Source organism: Chiloscyllium punctatum, chromosome 11 (genome assembly GCF_047496795.1).
Source record: "Chiloscyllium punctatum isolate Juve2018m chromosome 11, sChiPun1.3, whole genome shotgun sequence".
NCBI lineage: Eukaryota > Metazoa > Chordata > Chondrichthyes > Orectolobiformes > Hemiscylliidae > Chiloscyllium > Chiloscyllium punctatum.
The window spans coordinates 97,682,602-97,699,398 of record NC_092749.1 but is presented as its reverse complement, the minus strand read 5'-3'; the positions used below and the strand labels follow the sequence as shown (position 1 = coordinate 97,699,398).

The 16,797-nt window shown below is 40.1% G+C and overlaps 1 protein-coding gene across 7 annotated transcripts in view; it reads left to right on the top strand.

Annotated features, from left to right (window-relative positions):
* Positions 1-16,797, top strand: part of rmnd1 (required for meiotic nuclear division 1 homolog) — an 84,065-nt gene that overhangs the window by 38,723 nt on the left and 28,545 nt on the right. For all 7 annotated transcript variants that reach the window (XM_072581364.1, XM_072581363.1, XM_072581365.1 and 4 more), the window contains 3 exons: positions 1,351-1,426; positions 11,733-11,772; positions 13,029-13,129. In XM_072581364.1, the coding sequence (XP_072437465.1) occupies positions 1,351-1,426; positions 11,733-11,772; positions 13,029-13,129 (217 nt within the window). The remainder of the gene's footprint in view (positions 1-1,350; positions 1,427-11,732; positions 11,773-13,028; positions 13,130-16,797) is intronic.

Sequence of the window (16,797 nt, the reverse complement as noted above, 5' to 3'; positions counted from 1 at the left end):
ATGCAGGTGCAATACAGCCACCACACAGCTTGAAAATGTGAAATTTGAAATCCAGAATTAAATTGTACGTAGTTGACACTGCTGTTCCTGACCTGATTTATTTTGAATTCCCCATTTCCCCTAGTAATTCCATTCCCCGCCCAATGCGCAGAAGCCACCTTCAGATTAATATTCTGCAAATATGACAACAACTTAATACAGTGACCGCAGAATCCATTTTTCATGGAACTGATGGAGGAATGACACAAATCATGCAGCAGTTTGTGGCAAGAGGCAACCCATGGTGTATCACTTGCTTGCCAAAAATGGATTAACTTTTTCTGGAGCACTACAAACAACATATGCCTTTAAATCACCAGTATTTTACTGTTTATTCATGAGAAAGTAAAGAGTGTATTTTGAAGAGGTTTTTGAAAAATGGGTTTTCTCTCCTACCGACAGAATTGAGTTTGGATTTTGGTTCAGCACATATACCTTTGTTTCACAAATGGACTTTGCCTTGCATTAATATTTCTTGGAGATTATGACAACATGAACTAAGCATTGAAAACTATCTGGTCTGTTACTAATAAAGAAAATCTGAAAAGTATCTTATTGAGCATTGATGGACCAACGAATGTTGTAAAAACATGACATAACCTAGGTCTCAAAATTGATGGCAGTTGTGAAGCTAAATTTCCATTTTGTTTAGAACAGCTAAGATTGCAAAGGCAAACCTTCTGAGTTTCACCAAAACGTAATTTAATCTTATCTACCTTCAAATAATCTATTCTTGTTTAACCTACCTTTGCCTTCAATTTCTGAACTCAGGTTAAGTGATAGATATGAGATTTAATCTTCTTTTGACACTGAACAATACTTATTGAGGGGGAAATGATTGGCATCATAATATATCCCACTCTTGCTTATCAAGAGGAAGGTGAGCAGTGGGATTTTGTTGTGTGTAAAGATAACTCAGTTAAAATATAATGTAAGCCATTCGAGATGTATAGCAAACACATCAATATATAACACCAATTTTTAGCTCTTAATACTGATATAATGCTGATTGCACATTCTTCCATTTACCCCAATTATTTAAGTGAAAATTATTGATGTTCAAATGATGAGGATGAGTTGAATGACCATTGATCCCGGAAATCAAACGTTACAAAACTTCTGTAATGTCTGTTTGCTATTCATTTTCCATTCTTACTGACTGATCATTTTAATAAATTACTTAATATTCTGACATTTTTGCTCAGTGGAAAAAATGCTACAAATTGAACTGTATCATCTATTTGAATCTTCTTGTATTTTTCTATTTGCTATTATTAAAGTATTTTATTCCTTCCTCAATGTTTTTCCTAGATGCCTCAAATGTCCTGGTAATTGGAACTGACATGTTGGCCAAGCCAAATGACTATGGATTAATTTTTTTATTCAGGTTGGTTTGCATGACATCTCTGTACCTACGACCTTTTTTGTAAAATTCGAAATGGTGTAGTGTGTTCTATTGTGTCGGTTGCACTTTGGTGTATTTTTCTACTTTCCTGATACAAGGATATGACTTGTATATTAATGCAGCTGATTTTTTTTTAAGTTGATCCTCATTAAAACATTGCTTATTGAAAAGATTTTTTCAATAATTTTCCACTATTCTGTTAAACTCCAACTTTGCGATAACAATAACTTTAAAGGGACACAGGTTTTAGCATATACTAATTTTAAACATTCTAGGTGCGAACAGAAAGAGGGTTAAACCTAAATAAATACACTTAATTATCATTCAGTTTTTAATTGTATTATATTACATTTTTACAACACAGAATTAGACCATTACGGACAACATGTCTGTGAACTTCCTACTACCCTTCTTCTAGCCCTATCACTAAATCCTTCTCTTCTCCCATATGCTCTTATTGTTCTATCCCTTAACTGTATCTTTGCCAGCCACCTCAGCCAGTGCTGTGGTGGATAGATCCACATCCTCAACAGTCTTTCTGAATAATGAAGTTTCTCCTGAATTCCCTATTGAATTTATTAAAGATTATCTTGGACTAAATCACCCCTAATTCTGGTTTTAACCAAACTTGTAACCACCTTACAGATTCCTGATGAAGGGCTTACGCCCAAAACGTCGATTCTCCTGCTCCTTGGATGCTGCCTGACCTTCTGTGCTTTTCCATCAGCACACTTTCAACTCTGATCTCCAGCATCTGCAGTTCTCACTTTCTTCTACTTCCAATATAAACCTATCAAATCATTTCATAATCTTAAAAACTTCTAACAGTCACCCTGCAGCTTTCTCATTTCAGAGTAGAGTCCCAGTCTTTTAACTTTTTCCAGACAGATATATCCTTTCAGTTCTGATATCATTTATTTTCTAGCATATTGTCACTGCTTTGGAACATGAAACATTCTGAAACTTGGATAACAATATTCTGTCATCATAAATGTTCAATTGTTTGATCATTGGAATTTATTTAAAGTACTATTGAGGAAAATGGTGACTCCTTGTTGGATTTAAGACATCAGGGCTCGTGGAACAATTTGGATCTTAAAACAGATCTTATCTTAATCACTGGCTAAATTTCACATTTGTGTTTTCATATGTTGGACATATAAATTCCAAATTTTAACTTTACCCACCTTGTGGATCAGGGCATATTTATCCCACCCATTTTTTTAATACCCCTCTGGAGTAGGCGGGACCTGAAATTGGGCCTGCCAGTCGGCGGGCTAGAGACACTACCACTGCACCATAAAAGGGCCCATTAAATTTAAACAACTTTGACTTTAGCAGGCATTAGTTCAATTACATAAGCAAGTAAGTATCAAAGGCAATCAGTGTGAGTAATGATCCTCAGATTAAGTGACAGATATAAGGTTGTTATCAATGCTCCTGACGTCTAGAAACATGCTACCTGATTCTCAACAAATCTCCTGACTGCACCAGCACTGCCTTCACCTCTGACGGTAGTCCTGCAATCTTCAATCTCTCCAATAATGATGGTAATCCTTCAGTGTAGAGGCTGAGACTGATTCAATTCTCCTTCAGACACTAACAATCCAACCCAGTCACGCACCTTTCAATTAGACCACTAGCCTTTGGATTCCTTTTATTTCTCTGTCTAAATTGAGATCCACTCCAGATGCCTCACAACGTTGCATTTGAAGACAAGCTATGAAAGCAAAGTGTACAGAAATAGGGTGTTTACGCATTTCTGATTATTTCTATCTTGGTGTTGTGTCCTGGGTAAGCAGGTCCTGTCTGCTGTAAGAATCACCAACAATAATAGGCATTTTATTTATTTCCAATTAATTATTTTATTAATTAGCCTTATTACATATCTAACTTCTGGCAATATATTGGTGCTCTGGGAGGGAGGATTGTATTTGTTTTTAGTTGAGAGCTCATGAGGAAGTCTTTGATTTCTGCCAGTGCGGAGCTGTCAGTCTTCATGACTGGCTCGGGAGAATTGTTAAATGCAAGTGAGAATGGATCATTTGGTTTTTTGAACCTCCACATTTTAGGGCCTTCAATAAAAAGGATAATTCATAAAGAAAGTACTCTATGTTTCTGGCTTTTTTTTTAATGCTTAATGAACAGAATATATTCATAACTGTTTCTGTTTTATGCAACAGCAGATATGGTGCAGAGCAACTAAATTTTCAATGGCTAAGTGAAATGTAAGATTTCTGTCCTTTGCAGAAGTTCTGATCTATGCCAGGAACCACCTCTAAAACTAATGTATCAAATGCCCTCATTATCTACATCTCCTTCAACTTTCACAATTCTGGTTTATACAAGACACTAGACTACACTCTGACAGCATTTTGGAAAAAAAAGCTGAAGGAAATGCTTCCAAAAAGTATTAAATAACATTACTAATAGTGCACCTGCCTGATATATGCAGCTTTGGAGAGAAACCTCCAGTGGTCCAGTAAAACATTGTTCTGTTTGTTGCTTAGGCAATTCTAAAAGAAGTCCATTGATAATGCACAGGGACATCTGCTTAATGGTGTATGCCCATACATTTATCAATCACTGTTTTAACTTAAACCATAGGAGTTAATCTGTACTGGCAGTTAGAGTCATTGCTGACTTGCTCCTAATTATGGGCACTCTGAGTTGATTGCCAGTTGAATTATAGAGTCATAGAGATGTGCAGCATGGAAACAGACACTTCGGTCCAACCCGTCCATGCTGACCAGATATCCCAACCCAATCTAGTCCCACCTGCCAGCACCCGAACCATATCCCTCCAAACCCTTCCTATTCATATACTCATCCAAATGCCTCTTAAATGTTGCAATTGTACCAGCCTCCACCACATCCTCTGGCAGCTCTTTCCATACGCGTACCACCCTCTGTGTGAAAAAGTTGCCCCTTAGGTCTCTTTTGTATCTTTCCCTCTCACCCTAAACCTATGCCCTCTAGTTCTGGACTCCCCGACCCCAGGGAAAAGACTTTGTCTGTTTATCCTATCCATGCCCCTCATAATTTTGTAAACCTCTATTAGGTCACCCCTCAGCCTCCGATGCTCCAGGGAAAACAGCCCCAGTCTGTTCAGCCTCTCCCTGTAGCTCAAATCCTCCAACCCTGGCAACCTCCTAGTAAATCTTTTCTGAATCCTTTCAAGTTTCACAACATCTTTCTGATAGGAAGGAGACCAGAATTGCACGCAATATTTCAACAGTGGCCTAACCAATGTCCTGTACTCAATACTCTGACCAATAAAGGAAAGTATACCAAACGCTACCTTCACTAACCTAGCTACCTGCGACTTCACTTTCAAGGAGCTATGAACCTGCACTCCAAGGTCTCTTTGTTCAGCAACACTCCCTCGGACCTTACCATTAAGTGTATAAGTCCTGCTAAGATTTGCTTTCCCAAAATGCAGCACCTGGCATTTATCTGAATTAAACTCCATCTGCCACTTCTCAGCCCATTGGCCCATCTGGTCCAGATCCTGTTGTAATCTGAGGTTGTAATCTCTTCACTGTCCACTACACATCCAATTTTGGTGTCATCTGCAAACTTACTAACTGTACCTCTTATGCTCGCATCCAAATCATTTATGTAAATGACAAAACGTAGATGGCCCAGCACCAAACCTTGTGGCACTCCACTGGTCACAGGCCTCCAGTCCGAAAAACAACCCTCCACCACTACCCTCTGTCTTCTACGTTTGAGAGAGTTCTGTATCCAAATGGCTGGTTCTTCCTGTATTCCATGAGATCTAACCTTACTAATCAGTCTCCCATGGGGAACCTTGTCGAATGCCTTACTGAAGTCCATATAGATCACATCTACTGCTCTGCCCTCATCAATCCTCTTTGTTACTTCTTCAAAAAACTCAATCAAGTTTGTGAGACATGATTTCTCACACACAAGGCCATGTTGACTATCCCTAATCAGTCCTTGTCTTTCCAAATACATGTACATCCTGTCCCTCAGGATTCCCTCCAACAACTTGCCCACCACCAAGGTCAGGCTCACCGGTCTATAGTTCCCTGGCTTGTCTTTACCGGCCTTCCTAAACAGTGGCACCATGTTTGCCAACCTCCAGTCTTCCGGCACCTCACCTGTGACTATCGATGATACAAATATCTCAGCAAGAGGCCCAGCAATCACTTCTCTAGCTTCCCACAGAGTTCTCAGGTACACCTGATCATGTCCTGGGGATTTATCCATTTTTAACCATTTCAAGACATCCAGCACTTTCTCCTCTGTAATCTGGACATTTTGCAAGATGTCACCTTCTATTTCCCTACAGTCTATATCTTCCATATCCTTTTCCACAGTAAATACTGATGCAAAATATTAATTTAGTATCTCCCCCATTTTCTGTGGCTCCATGCAAAGGTCGCCTTGCTGTAGGTCTTTATTTATTCCCACCGATGTTTGTATTGCCTACTCCTTGCCCACTTAAGCTTTGGAGGGGACATATGTATAGATGTATTGTTACTCTCTTTTAAGCCTTTAAATTTTAGTTTAGATTGAACTACCTTTTTGCTGCGTGTGCTGGAACTTGGTGCATCTTTGCATTCCAGTTTTACATAGGATTTTACGCACTATTATATCCCTATAGCCTAGCTGCAACACTGATTGGAATATGCATCATTTTGAATAATAAAACATGAAAACATGCTGTGCTTTTGGGTCAGACATTGCAGATAACATTCAGTTAGGACACATGATTTCCTCCTTCATAACACAGTAGGTTGGATGGATGCTATGAGCAAGTTAGAAAGGAACTACGTGAGTTACAATAACACAATTTAATATAAGGAAATATGAGGTAATCTACTTTGGATCTGAGTAAGACAAATCAGCATAATTTCTTAATGAATAGAGACTAGAGCTATGAAACTGAGGGGATTTCTGTGCTCTTGTAAGCACATCACCGAAGTACAAAAAGCAATTGTAAAAGTTAATGGGATGTTGATTGTATCTCAAGTGATTTAAAATTCAAAAGTATGGAAGTAATTCTACAGTTGTTCAAATTTAATCAGGCTTCAACTAATATTGTATGCTGCATTTAGTTTGTGTTCCAAACCTCAACAAAGGTAATAAAAGAAACAAAGTGCTGGAGAAACTCAACTGGTTAGGTGGCATCTCTGAAGAGAGAAAAAGAGTTAATGTTACGTGTCCAGTGATTATGGAATTGAATGTTGGTGAAGACATGTGCACTATACCGTTGAAAGGAGAACAGGAGCAAGTGGAACAGCAGGGTGGGTCAGGAAATATTGAGGAAATTTGGAGATGAAAAGTACCATAGAACAAGATACAAAGGAAGTAGAAGTGGTCGTGGGAAAGAAGAGGTACAACGCGATCACAGGTGCTAATTATAAGATTGTGGGTTTTGGGGGGAGGTTTGGGAGGGGAAGAAATATTGGCTGTATGACTGGATCAAAAAAATGTAACTTATGAGGACAGCTAGTGTAAGTATGACTTAAATTCCTTTGAGCCTGTCTGGTTTGCTAATGTCTTTCAGGAAGGATATGTGCCATCCTCACCTGTTCTGGATTATCTGTGACTCCAGAGCTACAGCAAAGTAGTTGACTCTTAGCTGCTCTCTGAAATGGATTAGATTAGATTAGATTACATTACAGCGTGGAAACAGGCCCTTCGGCCCAACAAGTCCACACCGATCCGCCGAATCGCAACCCACCCATGCCCCTACATTTACCCCTTACCTAACACCACGGGCAATTTAGCACGGCCAATTCACCTGACCTGCACATCTTTGGACTGTGGGAGGAAACCCACGCAGACACTGGGAGAACGTGCAAACTCCACAGTCAGTCGCCTGAGGCGGGAATTGAACCCGGGTCTCAGGTGCTGTGAGGCAGCAGTGCTAACCACTGTGCCACCGTGCTGCCCAACTTGTATGATACAGATGGGGACCTCTGAGAAACAGTACATAGTCAGGCATAACAAGCCACCCAGTTGTGTCAATTGCTATGAAGTTTCAACAAAGAAATGAAGCCATTCAGACCACCTGGCATTGACCCAGGCAGAAATAACAACAGCAAAAACAGCCTTGTCAAGCTTTAAAGTCCTCCTAAACCTAACCCATCTGGGGGCGTCTACCAAAATTGGGAGAGCCGTCTCACAGACTAGTCGAACAAAAGTCTGACGTAGTTAGCTTCATGGAATCATACCGTACAACTTCCCAGACGCCACCATCATCCCTGGATATGTTTTCGCACCAACAGGGCCAACCCAACAGAGGTGATAGCACTGCAGAATGCAGTGGAATATAGCCCTGGAGATAGTTCATAATCAGAACTCCTCACTGTTGAACAACACTTGGAGGAACCATTGAGGGTGGCAAGAATATAATATGTACTCTGGGTAGGGGATTTCAATGTCCGCCACAAACAGTGGCTCGGCAGCAGCACTACTGATTGATCTGGTTGGGTCCTAAAGTACCCTAATTGGTCCTAATTGCAACAGTCTTCAGCCAGAACTGCTGAGTGGATGAACTATCTCCAGTGGTCCTCAGCACAGTGGCTCAGTGCCTAGCACTGCTGCCACACAGTGCCGAGACCCGGGTTTAATTCTACCCTCCGGTAACTGTCTGTGTGCAGTTTGCACATTCTCCCCATGTCTGCATGAGTTTCCTTCAGGTGCTCTGGTTTCCTCCTGTAGTCCAAAGATATGCAAGTTAGTGGATTGGACATGCTAATTGCTCATTGTATCCAACTAGTGTAGGCTAGTTGGATTAGCCATGGGAGGTGTCGGGTTGCAAGAATAGGGTGGGATGCTCTTCGGAGGGTCATTATGGACTTGTTGGGCCGAATGACCTCTTTTCACACTGTACGGAATGTAGGATTCCAGTTAATATAGTAGCTATCACCAACCAATGAACTTATGTTTATGTGTAATGTCACTTTTGTGCTTGGCCCTGGTATTCCAAATGATTAAAGAATATGATTGAATAGATATCAAGAAACTATTAAATCTGGAGGAGAAATGCAGAACTCCAGACCATAATAAAATTGTTAAAAGATCATTCAGAAGTGAAATCAGGAGCACTTCTTCAAATTCTGGGTAGTCAAAACCAGCTAAAAACACCTGTAAATATGGGAGTCAGTTGAAATTTTCAAATTGTGGAATTGTTTTCCAAATGCAGATGATGTAGCTTCATGATGTGTCATTGAGAAATTGTTAGTACCTATTATTAAGGAAGTAATGACAGGGCATTTGAAATGTCAAAACCTAATCCATCAGAGTTGGCATGGTTTTAGAAAGGGTAGATATTTTTTAGCTAATTTGGTAGAGTTCTTCGAAGATGTAACAATCAAGAAGGGTTTGGGGCTCCTGTAGGTGTAGTTTATCTGTACTTCCAGGAGGCTTTTGATAAGATGCCACACAAAAGGTTAATGCACAAGGTAAGATCACGTGGTTGGGATATTTTATTAGTTTGGATAGAGGATTAGCCAATCAACAGGAGGTAGAGAGTCAAACTAAATTGGTCTTTGTCTAGTTGTCAGGATGTAGCTAGTTGGCTGCCGTAGGGTTTGAACCTCTGGTCCAACAATTTGCAATCTACATTTATGACGTGGATACAGGAATAGAAAATACTATAGCCAGATTTGTAGATGACATGAAAATAGGTGGGAAAGTAAACTGTAATAAATAAACAAGAAATTTACAAATGTATATAGATTGGTTCAGTGAATAGGCCACAATTTGGTAGGTGAAGTTTAACATGTGCAAGTGTGAGGTTACCTATTTTGGTCAGTGTAGTAGAAAGATAACATAATATCTAATGAAATTTTGTAGTGCTTCTGTGCACAGAGATCTGGGTGACCTCGTGTATGAATTGCAGAAAACTAGTACGCAGATAGTAAGGAAAGCAAATGGAATTTTAGCATTTATGGCTAAAGGAATGACGTATAAAGGTGTGGAAGTGCTTACTGTAACTGTACAAAGCATTGATGAGACTGCGACTGGAATATCGCTTCCAATCTGTTCCTCTTACTTGAGGATGGATGTAGTTGCATTGGAGGCAGGTTCTCAAGATTGTCTCCAGAGATGAGGGGTTTTGTCTTGTGAAGTGAGAATGAGCAGTTTATACTCTCTGAAGTTTACAAGAATGAAGAGATCTTATTAAGGAATACATGCTAAAGGGGATTGAGAAAGTAGATATACAGAGGATGTTTCTCATGGGGGAATCTAGATGTTTTAGGATAAGGAGTAGCAGATTTAAAACAAATGAGAAATTACTTCTCTTGAAGGGTTGTGAATCTGTGGAACTCACTACCCCAGAATGCAGTGGATGTTGGGATATTGAGGAGGAGAGAGGTTTTTAGTTAATAATGGGTGAAAGGTTATGAAGAGTGAGCAGGAAAGTAGAGTTGAAGCCAAGATGAGATCGCTCATAATTGTATTACATGGCGGAGCAAGCTCAAGAGGCTGAATGGCCTACTCCTGTTTCTAGTTCTTATGAAAACAATAATTTGGGATAGAATTAATAATTACATGGACAAATGTGGGTTCTTTAGTGATGGTGAGCATAGTTTCATGCAGAAGAATCCTTATTAATTAACTTGCTGGAATACTTTATAGAGGTAACAGAGAGGGTTGATGAGAGTAATGCTGTTGGTCTTTTCTCAAAAGACATTCAAAACGGTGCCATGCAACAGACTTGTGAGAAAAGTTATGGCTCATAGAATAAAAGGGACAGTAGCAATGTGGATATATGTTTGGCTGAGTGAAAGGGAACACTATGGTTAATAGATATTTTTCAAGCTGGGAGGAGGTTTATAGTTGAGTTCCCTCAGGGTCGGTATTGGAATCCCTGCTTTTCTGGACTAATTTAATGATCTAGATCTTGAAACGTAAGAGACAATTTTAAGTTTGTAAACATTTTGAAATTTGGAAGCATTGTAAGCTACAAGGAGGACAGCATAGAATTTCAGATGGGTATTGACAAACTGGTAGAGCTGGGGGATACATTGATTGCAGAGAAGCATGAGGTGGTCCATTTTGTTAGAAATGGCAAGATGGTATAAAATAAGGAGCAATTACCAAAAATGACAATAACTTCCATGCATGCACGGATATCAACTGGCTATGGCAATCCTGTTCACCAGCCCTCCTATGCTCTTCTGATCGCTCCCTTCCTCCTCCCTTTTGGCCCCTACCTGTTTCACCAACTCATCCTGTGTCTGATAAAATCACTACATGCATAGACAGGCCTGGTGGTGTCAACACTGTATTCCTGAATATGTATACTTGTTGCTCCACCTGGTAACAGTGTTCAGATTAAACATAACTTTAAAACATAACTCTAAAGGGTATTCAGGAGGAGAGAAACCTGGTTGTCTATTTACATAATTCAGTACAGGTGGTAGGACAGGTGGACAAAGGGGTTAACAAAGCAAATAGTGTATTCTGCTTTCTCAATACGGGTATAGAATACAAGAGAGGGGTGGCTATGTTGAAATTGTATAAGATTCTAGTTAAACCCAACTAGAGTATTGTGTACAGTTCTGGATGCTACACTTTAAGAAAAATATGAACACCTTAGAGAGAAATGTTCATGGGAATGGTCCCAGGGATGAGAATCTGCAATTATGAAGATAGATTGGAAAATGAAGACTGTTCTCGTTGGAGAGGAAAAGTCTAAAAAGAGACTTAGTGGAAATATTGAAATAATGAGGGATCTGCACAGAGTGGATGGGAAGAAACCACTCCAGCCCCTGATCAAGAACAATAGGGCACTGATTTGAAATGATTTGTAAATGAAGTAAATATGATTTGAGAAAAGACTGTTTGCACAGAGTGAGTTTAGGCCTGAACTGCACTGCCTGGGGGTGTGGTGGAAGCAGGTTCAATTGAGACGTCCAGGAGAATATTAGTTGATTGTTTGAATAGAAATAATATGATGGTCATGTGGTACTGGCAGGAAAATGATACAAAATCAGTGCAGACATGATGGACTGAATGGTTGCCTTCTACCCAATAACAATTCTGTGATTATAATTCACTAATGTAACTTATTACACCAAATGCTTTCATTTGGTAGTAAACCTATCAATTGTAGTATTTGTTAATGGTTTGAGGAAAATTAATTGTTTTTTTGCATTTTATATGTGTGATTCAGTCATGGGGTTTCTAAGGCTGTGAAACTATTTTCTATCCAATGTATTATCTGGCTGTTAAAATATAACAGATGGTCCTCTCCATGACCTTCTCCAATACTAACAATCTTTATTTCTTGTACACACAGGGAGGGCTCTGTTGTCTTTTGGAATGTGGAAGATAAAGCAGTAAGTTGAATCACACTGCACGTATCTAGGGTATTGTTTACTTATGCTGCTTTTAACTGCATGTTTACCCCAATTCCTACTTCTAACTCTGTTGGCATGAAACATTCATCATGTCCATTTATTGGACTGCTTTGCTTTTCCACTGATGGCACACATTCCTTGTTCTGGCGAGTCGTGGCCTCATTCTCTGAGATTTTCTGTCTACTGCAACATCTTACAGTTCTAATTGTGGGAATAACTGCCCATTTTCAAGTAGATACAATCGTATTAAAAATTTAGCTAAATATTTCCAAAACGCATTGCAATGTTAAAACTGTCCCCCTCCTATGTTCCAGAAAAGAACAAAGAAGTAGTGATAAATTAATATATTAATTCAGTGACAAAAAGTTGGTGCAGTATATTTCTTATGTAATAACTGTAAATGAGCTACTGAGACTTTTTAAAGCTCTGGTTAGGCCCCATTTGGAGTACTGTGTCCAGTTTTGGTCCCCACACCTCAGGAAGGACATATAGGCACTGGAACGTGTCCAGCGGAGATTCACACGGATGATCCCTGGAATAGTAGGCCTAACATATGAGGAACGGCTGAGGATCTTGGGATTGTATTCATTGGAGTTTAGAAGATTAAGGGGAGACTTAATAGAGACGTACAAGATAATAACGTGGCTTGGAAAGGGTGGATGCTAGGAAATTGTTTCCGTTAGGTGAGGAGACTAGGACCCGTGGACACAGCCTTAGAATTAGAGGGGGTAAATTCCGAACAGAAATGCGGAGACATTTCTTCAGCCAGAGAGTGGTGGGCCTGTGGAATTCATTGCCGCAGAGTGCAGTGGAGGCCGAGACGCTAAATGTCTTCAAGACAGAGATTGATAGATTCTTGTTGTCTCGGGGAATTAAGGGCTACGGGGAGAATGCGGGTAAGTGGAGTTGAAGTGCCCAGCAGCCATGATCGAATGGCGGAGTGGACTCGATGGGCCGAATGGCCTTACTTCCACTCCTATGTCTTATGGTCTTAATAGACCTTGACTTGTTGATTGAGTAATTTTAATGGGGACAAACAATTGAGTTAGTGTCAGCATTAAAGTTATGCTTATTAAGAAAATGTTGAATCATCCAGGTTGACATAATGAAATTTGTATTTCATTTGGTTTCTAATATTTTGCAAATTATGTTTTATGAAAATTCTTTAAGAAAGTAAACATGAATTATATTTCCACTCTGTTATTTAAAACAGTCTCCAAATTCTCTACCTTCAGGTGAAACGTGTAATGCAAATCTTGGAGCCACATGAGATCCAGCCTTATGAAATCGCTTTGGTTCATTGGGAAAATGAGGAAATTAATTACCGGATTGCAGAGTAAGAGCTGTATTATTTTAAATACAAACAGAAAATGCTGGAAATGCTTAACTGGTTAGGCAACATCTGAGGAGAGAGAAACAAAATTTAACATTTCACGTTTTGTGACCTTACGTCAAAGCAGACGTGAAGCATTACCTCTGTTTTTCTCTCTCCACAGATGGGGCCAGGAAAAGGAAGTATTTAAATCTAATAGGATCCCAAAATGTTTCCCTTCAGCAAATGTGGAAATGCTGAATATTCCAGTAAGACAGCTGTATTTTGAGACCTATCTCATAAGGTGCTGATATCTATAATTGTGCTTTGGAGGAACTGAGCGAATGCTGGTGTTTCTCAGGAGTGCTGTCCTACTTCCAGTCTCTTCTGCAGAGTCCAGGCATTTAGAATCTAGAAGAAGAGAAGAGGAACAAAGGTCAACACTGCATGGAAATTCTAGGTAATAATGGAGTACTATAATTGCTTAAGGATAGAGAAAAAGTATATAAAATAAGCAAGCATCCCACCGAAAGTTGTCTCTGGCTTTGCCATATCCAGTAGTCATTGATCTGCCTAGTGCAGTTATTTCCCTTGTTTGTTTCTACAACTGGGTGTTAGCCTATTTTTCTTTTAGAAAGGTAGGTCCTTCCTCTGCTCTAATCCGCCCCAGTTTCTGAATGTCATATTCTCAGTGGCGATGTGTTACCACGGTGTGTTGGAAATGTTATTAGAATACATCAGAGACCATCATCTGATGCGAGAGATAGAGAGGGGATGCAAGATGTGAGCAGGCTGATGAGGAGTGACATATAAGAAAGTGGTTCTAGAATGAAATGTAAAGACAGTTAACAAATACTGCTGCAAGGGACAAGGCAATACATCTGTGTGATTAGAATAAAATTAATACAGTAGAGAAGCAAATGGAGTAAAGGAAGGAAGTGCTATGGCAATTATTAAAGCAGAGAAAATGCAATAGGAATAGTTCATTCAGCATTGTCTACTTGTGGCATTGAGCCCTTGTTCTTTGACATGATATTGTCTGCTGTCTTACTCCGGTATTTGCAGCATCTTCCTGCTACCCAAGGGAAACCGTGTCCTCAACTTTTCCACAAGCAGCAAACTTGCATGCTTTTGCCAAAATATTTTCTCCCGAAGTACCTTCCAAGTAGCAGTCCAGATTTGCACAAAGATGCTCCTCCTTAAGATGTGTGTTCATTGTAATTGGGTGCTGAACATCTGGAAAATCCTGCCCTCCAGACAGGCAGAGTGCCAATCACCACTGGAAACATGTCGACAAGCCTGCAATGAAATATATTTCTCAGACAGAGATGACATTGGGATGGTAGCCCAGTCACCCACTCAAAACTTGGCCTTGGAAAAAATTAATTTCAGCATCAATTGTACAAAGGAAAATTGTCCTATGCAAATACTGCCACTGGGTAGTGAGCTTTGGCAAGATGAGGCAACTCCATTCAAGTTTTGCAGTCTTCTGAATCATCACTTTTTGGATCAGAGATGGGCAAAAAAATTGCTGGCATTGCAAATGATGTGGTCTATGACAAGAAGTTACCATACTTGTTAGCAACACTGTATATATTACGTGTGTGTGTATACAGAAGAACCTCAATTATCTGAAAATTGGATTATCCAAAGGAGATCTCGAGGTCCCGATAGGAACATTACATCAAAGACGTGTTTCCAGAGCAGTGATCGTGTCTTTTGGTTACGATGATTAAACAGGCAGCATCTCCACATAACTGACTGCCCACCCTCTCTCTCTCCTCCCACACTTTCCCTGGAGTTTTACAGAGGGGTGTATCCTAAACACACCTCTTTTTCCCCACTTCCCCAGATAACCTCTCCAACATTGTCCTGTAGAGGCCAAAGGTGGAACCTGTCAAAAAGGTGCAGTAAAAAGTTGTGTGTGTGTGTCTGTGTCTGCGTGTGTGCACGAGCGCGTGCTATTTGGAGACTTACCCCACAAAGGCAGCAGCAGCAGCAACGACAGTCTTGTTGCTCGTGTCCAGTTCGGCTGACCCGGAGAGGAGGTGGTGGCGTTGGATGGGTCGGGAGAGCGGTGTTGCATGAGCTTGGGAGCGGGGGCTCATGCATTGTGTGTTGCTGCCGTCTCCTGAACGAGGAGTAGACTTTTAAAAACTCCGAGCCCCAGAAGGAAGGCATTTAATCGATTAACTGAATAATTGATTAGCCGAACAAAATAGTGCCCACCCATCACGTTCAGGTAATGGAAGTTCTCCTGTACGCACACACAGACTGTCTGTCTGTTGGAGTTTGTAAAATCTCACGTAAACAGTTTGATATCAGTTTATATTTAGCAATGTTCTGAAATTGTTTAAACTGAAATTCTGAGTGTCAAAATGAAAATATTTGTCCTGCCATGTTCAGCATTCCTTTGGAGTCATCATCATTGATAGCAATTAAAGACTCAGCATTATCACTGAATGAATGGTCATACTTCAAATCCATTAATTCACCTACTCTTGATCTGTGTGCAGCATTTCAGTGTGTAAAATTCTTGAGTTAAATTTTCCTTGGCTCCATAGTGTCAAGTTTGGAGGTGAGGGACGAGGAAAACAGAAGGAACTGCATTGGGCAGCTCTCATCACATTTGCCTCACTGGGACCTTTCTATGAAGGCAGACAGCCAATTAATATAGTTAAGGCTGCAACTAGGGGCAATGTTTACAACCTCACCATCATTGGAGATGGCTTCTGTTCAGCAGGTTGAGAAGCATTGAAGCTGGAGGTTCCATGCTCCATAAATGGGACCACCAGCAGAAAAGGCCATACATAAGGTCCCGAAAATCTACCCAGAGGGATTTCCGTTCCATTTCTAATGCCTCACACCTATGTGTGCAGCCACCCTGTTTGGCAATGCCTACCTCTCTTGGTAGGGCTGCTGGAGTTCTTGAGCTATCTGGTCTTTGCTTGAATCAGCGGCATTTTTAGTAGGATATCAATGATGGCAATGGCAGATTAAGTGACTGCCTTCAAGAAGACTGTGATGCAGATTTCACTACTGGCGTGTGCGAAAGATCCAAACTCCCATTTGGTCCTGACATTAGGGTCCTAAGGCCCATCAGAAAATGCAGCTTGTTTCAATTTTAGTGAAAATGTGTCAATATCTAACTCTATTTCCGAGATACATAGAAATGGAAAGTTACAAGATGATGTTTAGATGCTGGACATTCCCAGAGTTGTGTAATATGCATGACTCCTTGCACCAAATATTTTGTGGAACACAGCTCAAGGTCTGTGAATAAACTGTATCTGAGTTGTTTTGAAATCCTGTTTTAAACAGCATTTTTGAATGTAGCCTGGATATCATAAAGGTTATGTATACCTATGTGTGACTGTTAAAGATATTAGCTTAAAATATGTCTTTGCAGAGTATTACTGTGACTAAGCCAAGTAATACAAACAGTTAAATCCTTTCTGAAGCAATACAGTTTTTTTTTATTGAATTTACTGGGCAAGGTTTTCGCACCACAGGGTGGCACAAATTAAGTCAGTGATACAGATGGCAGAGCCATCCATGAGCAATCTTTCATTCCCTTGGGTCAAAATTAAACTGCAGATTGTTCTACTAGAGCAGCAGGATGCCATTTCCACCTTGGATCAAGGAACATGGTTTGCTGCTTTTTGTACTTCCTTTGTCACTATCCTTGAATT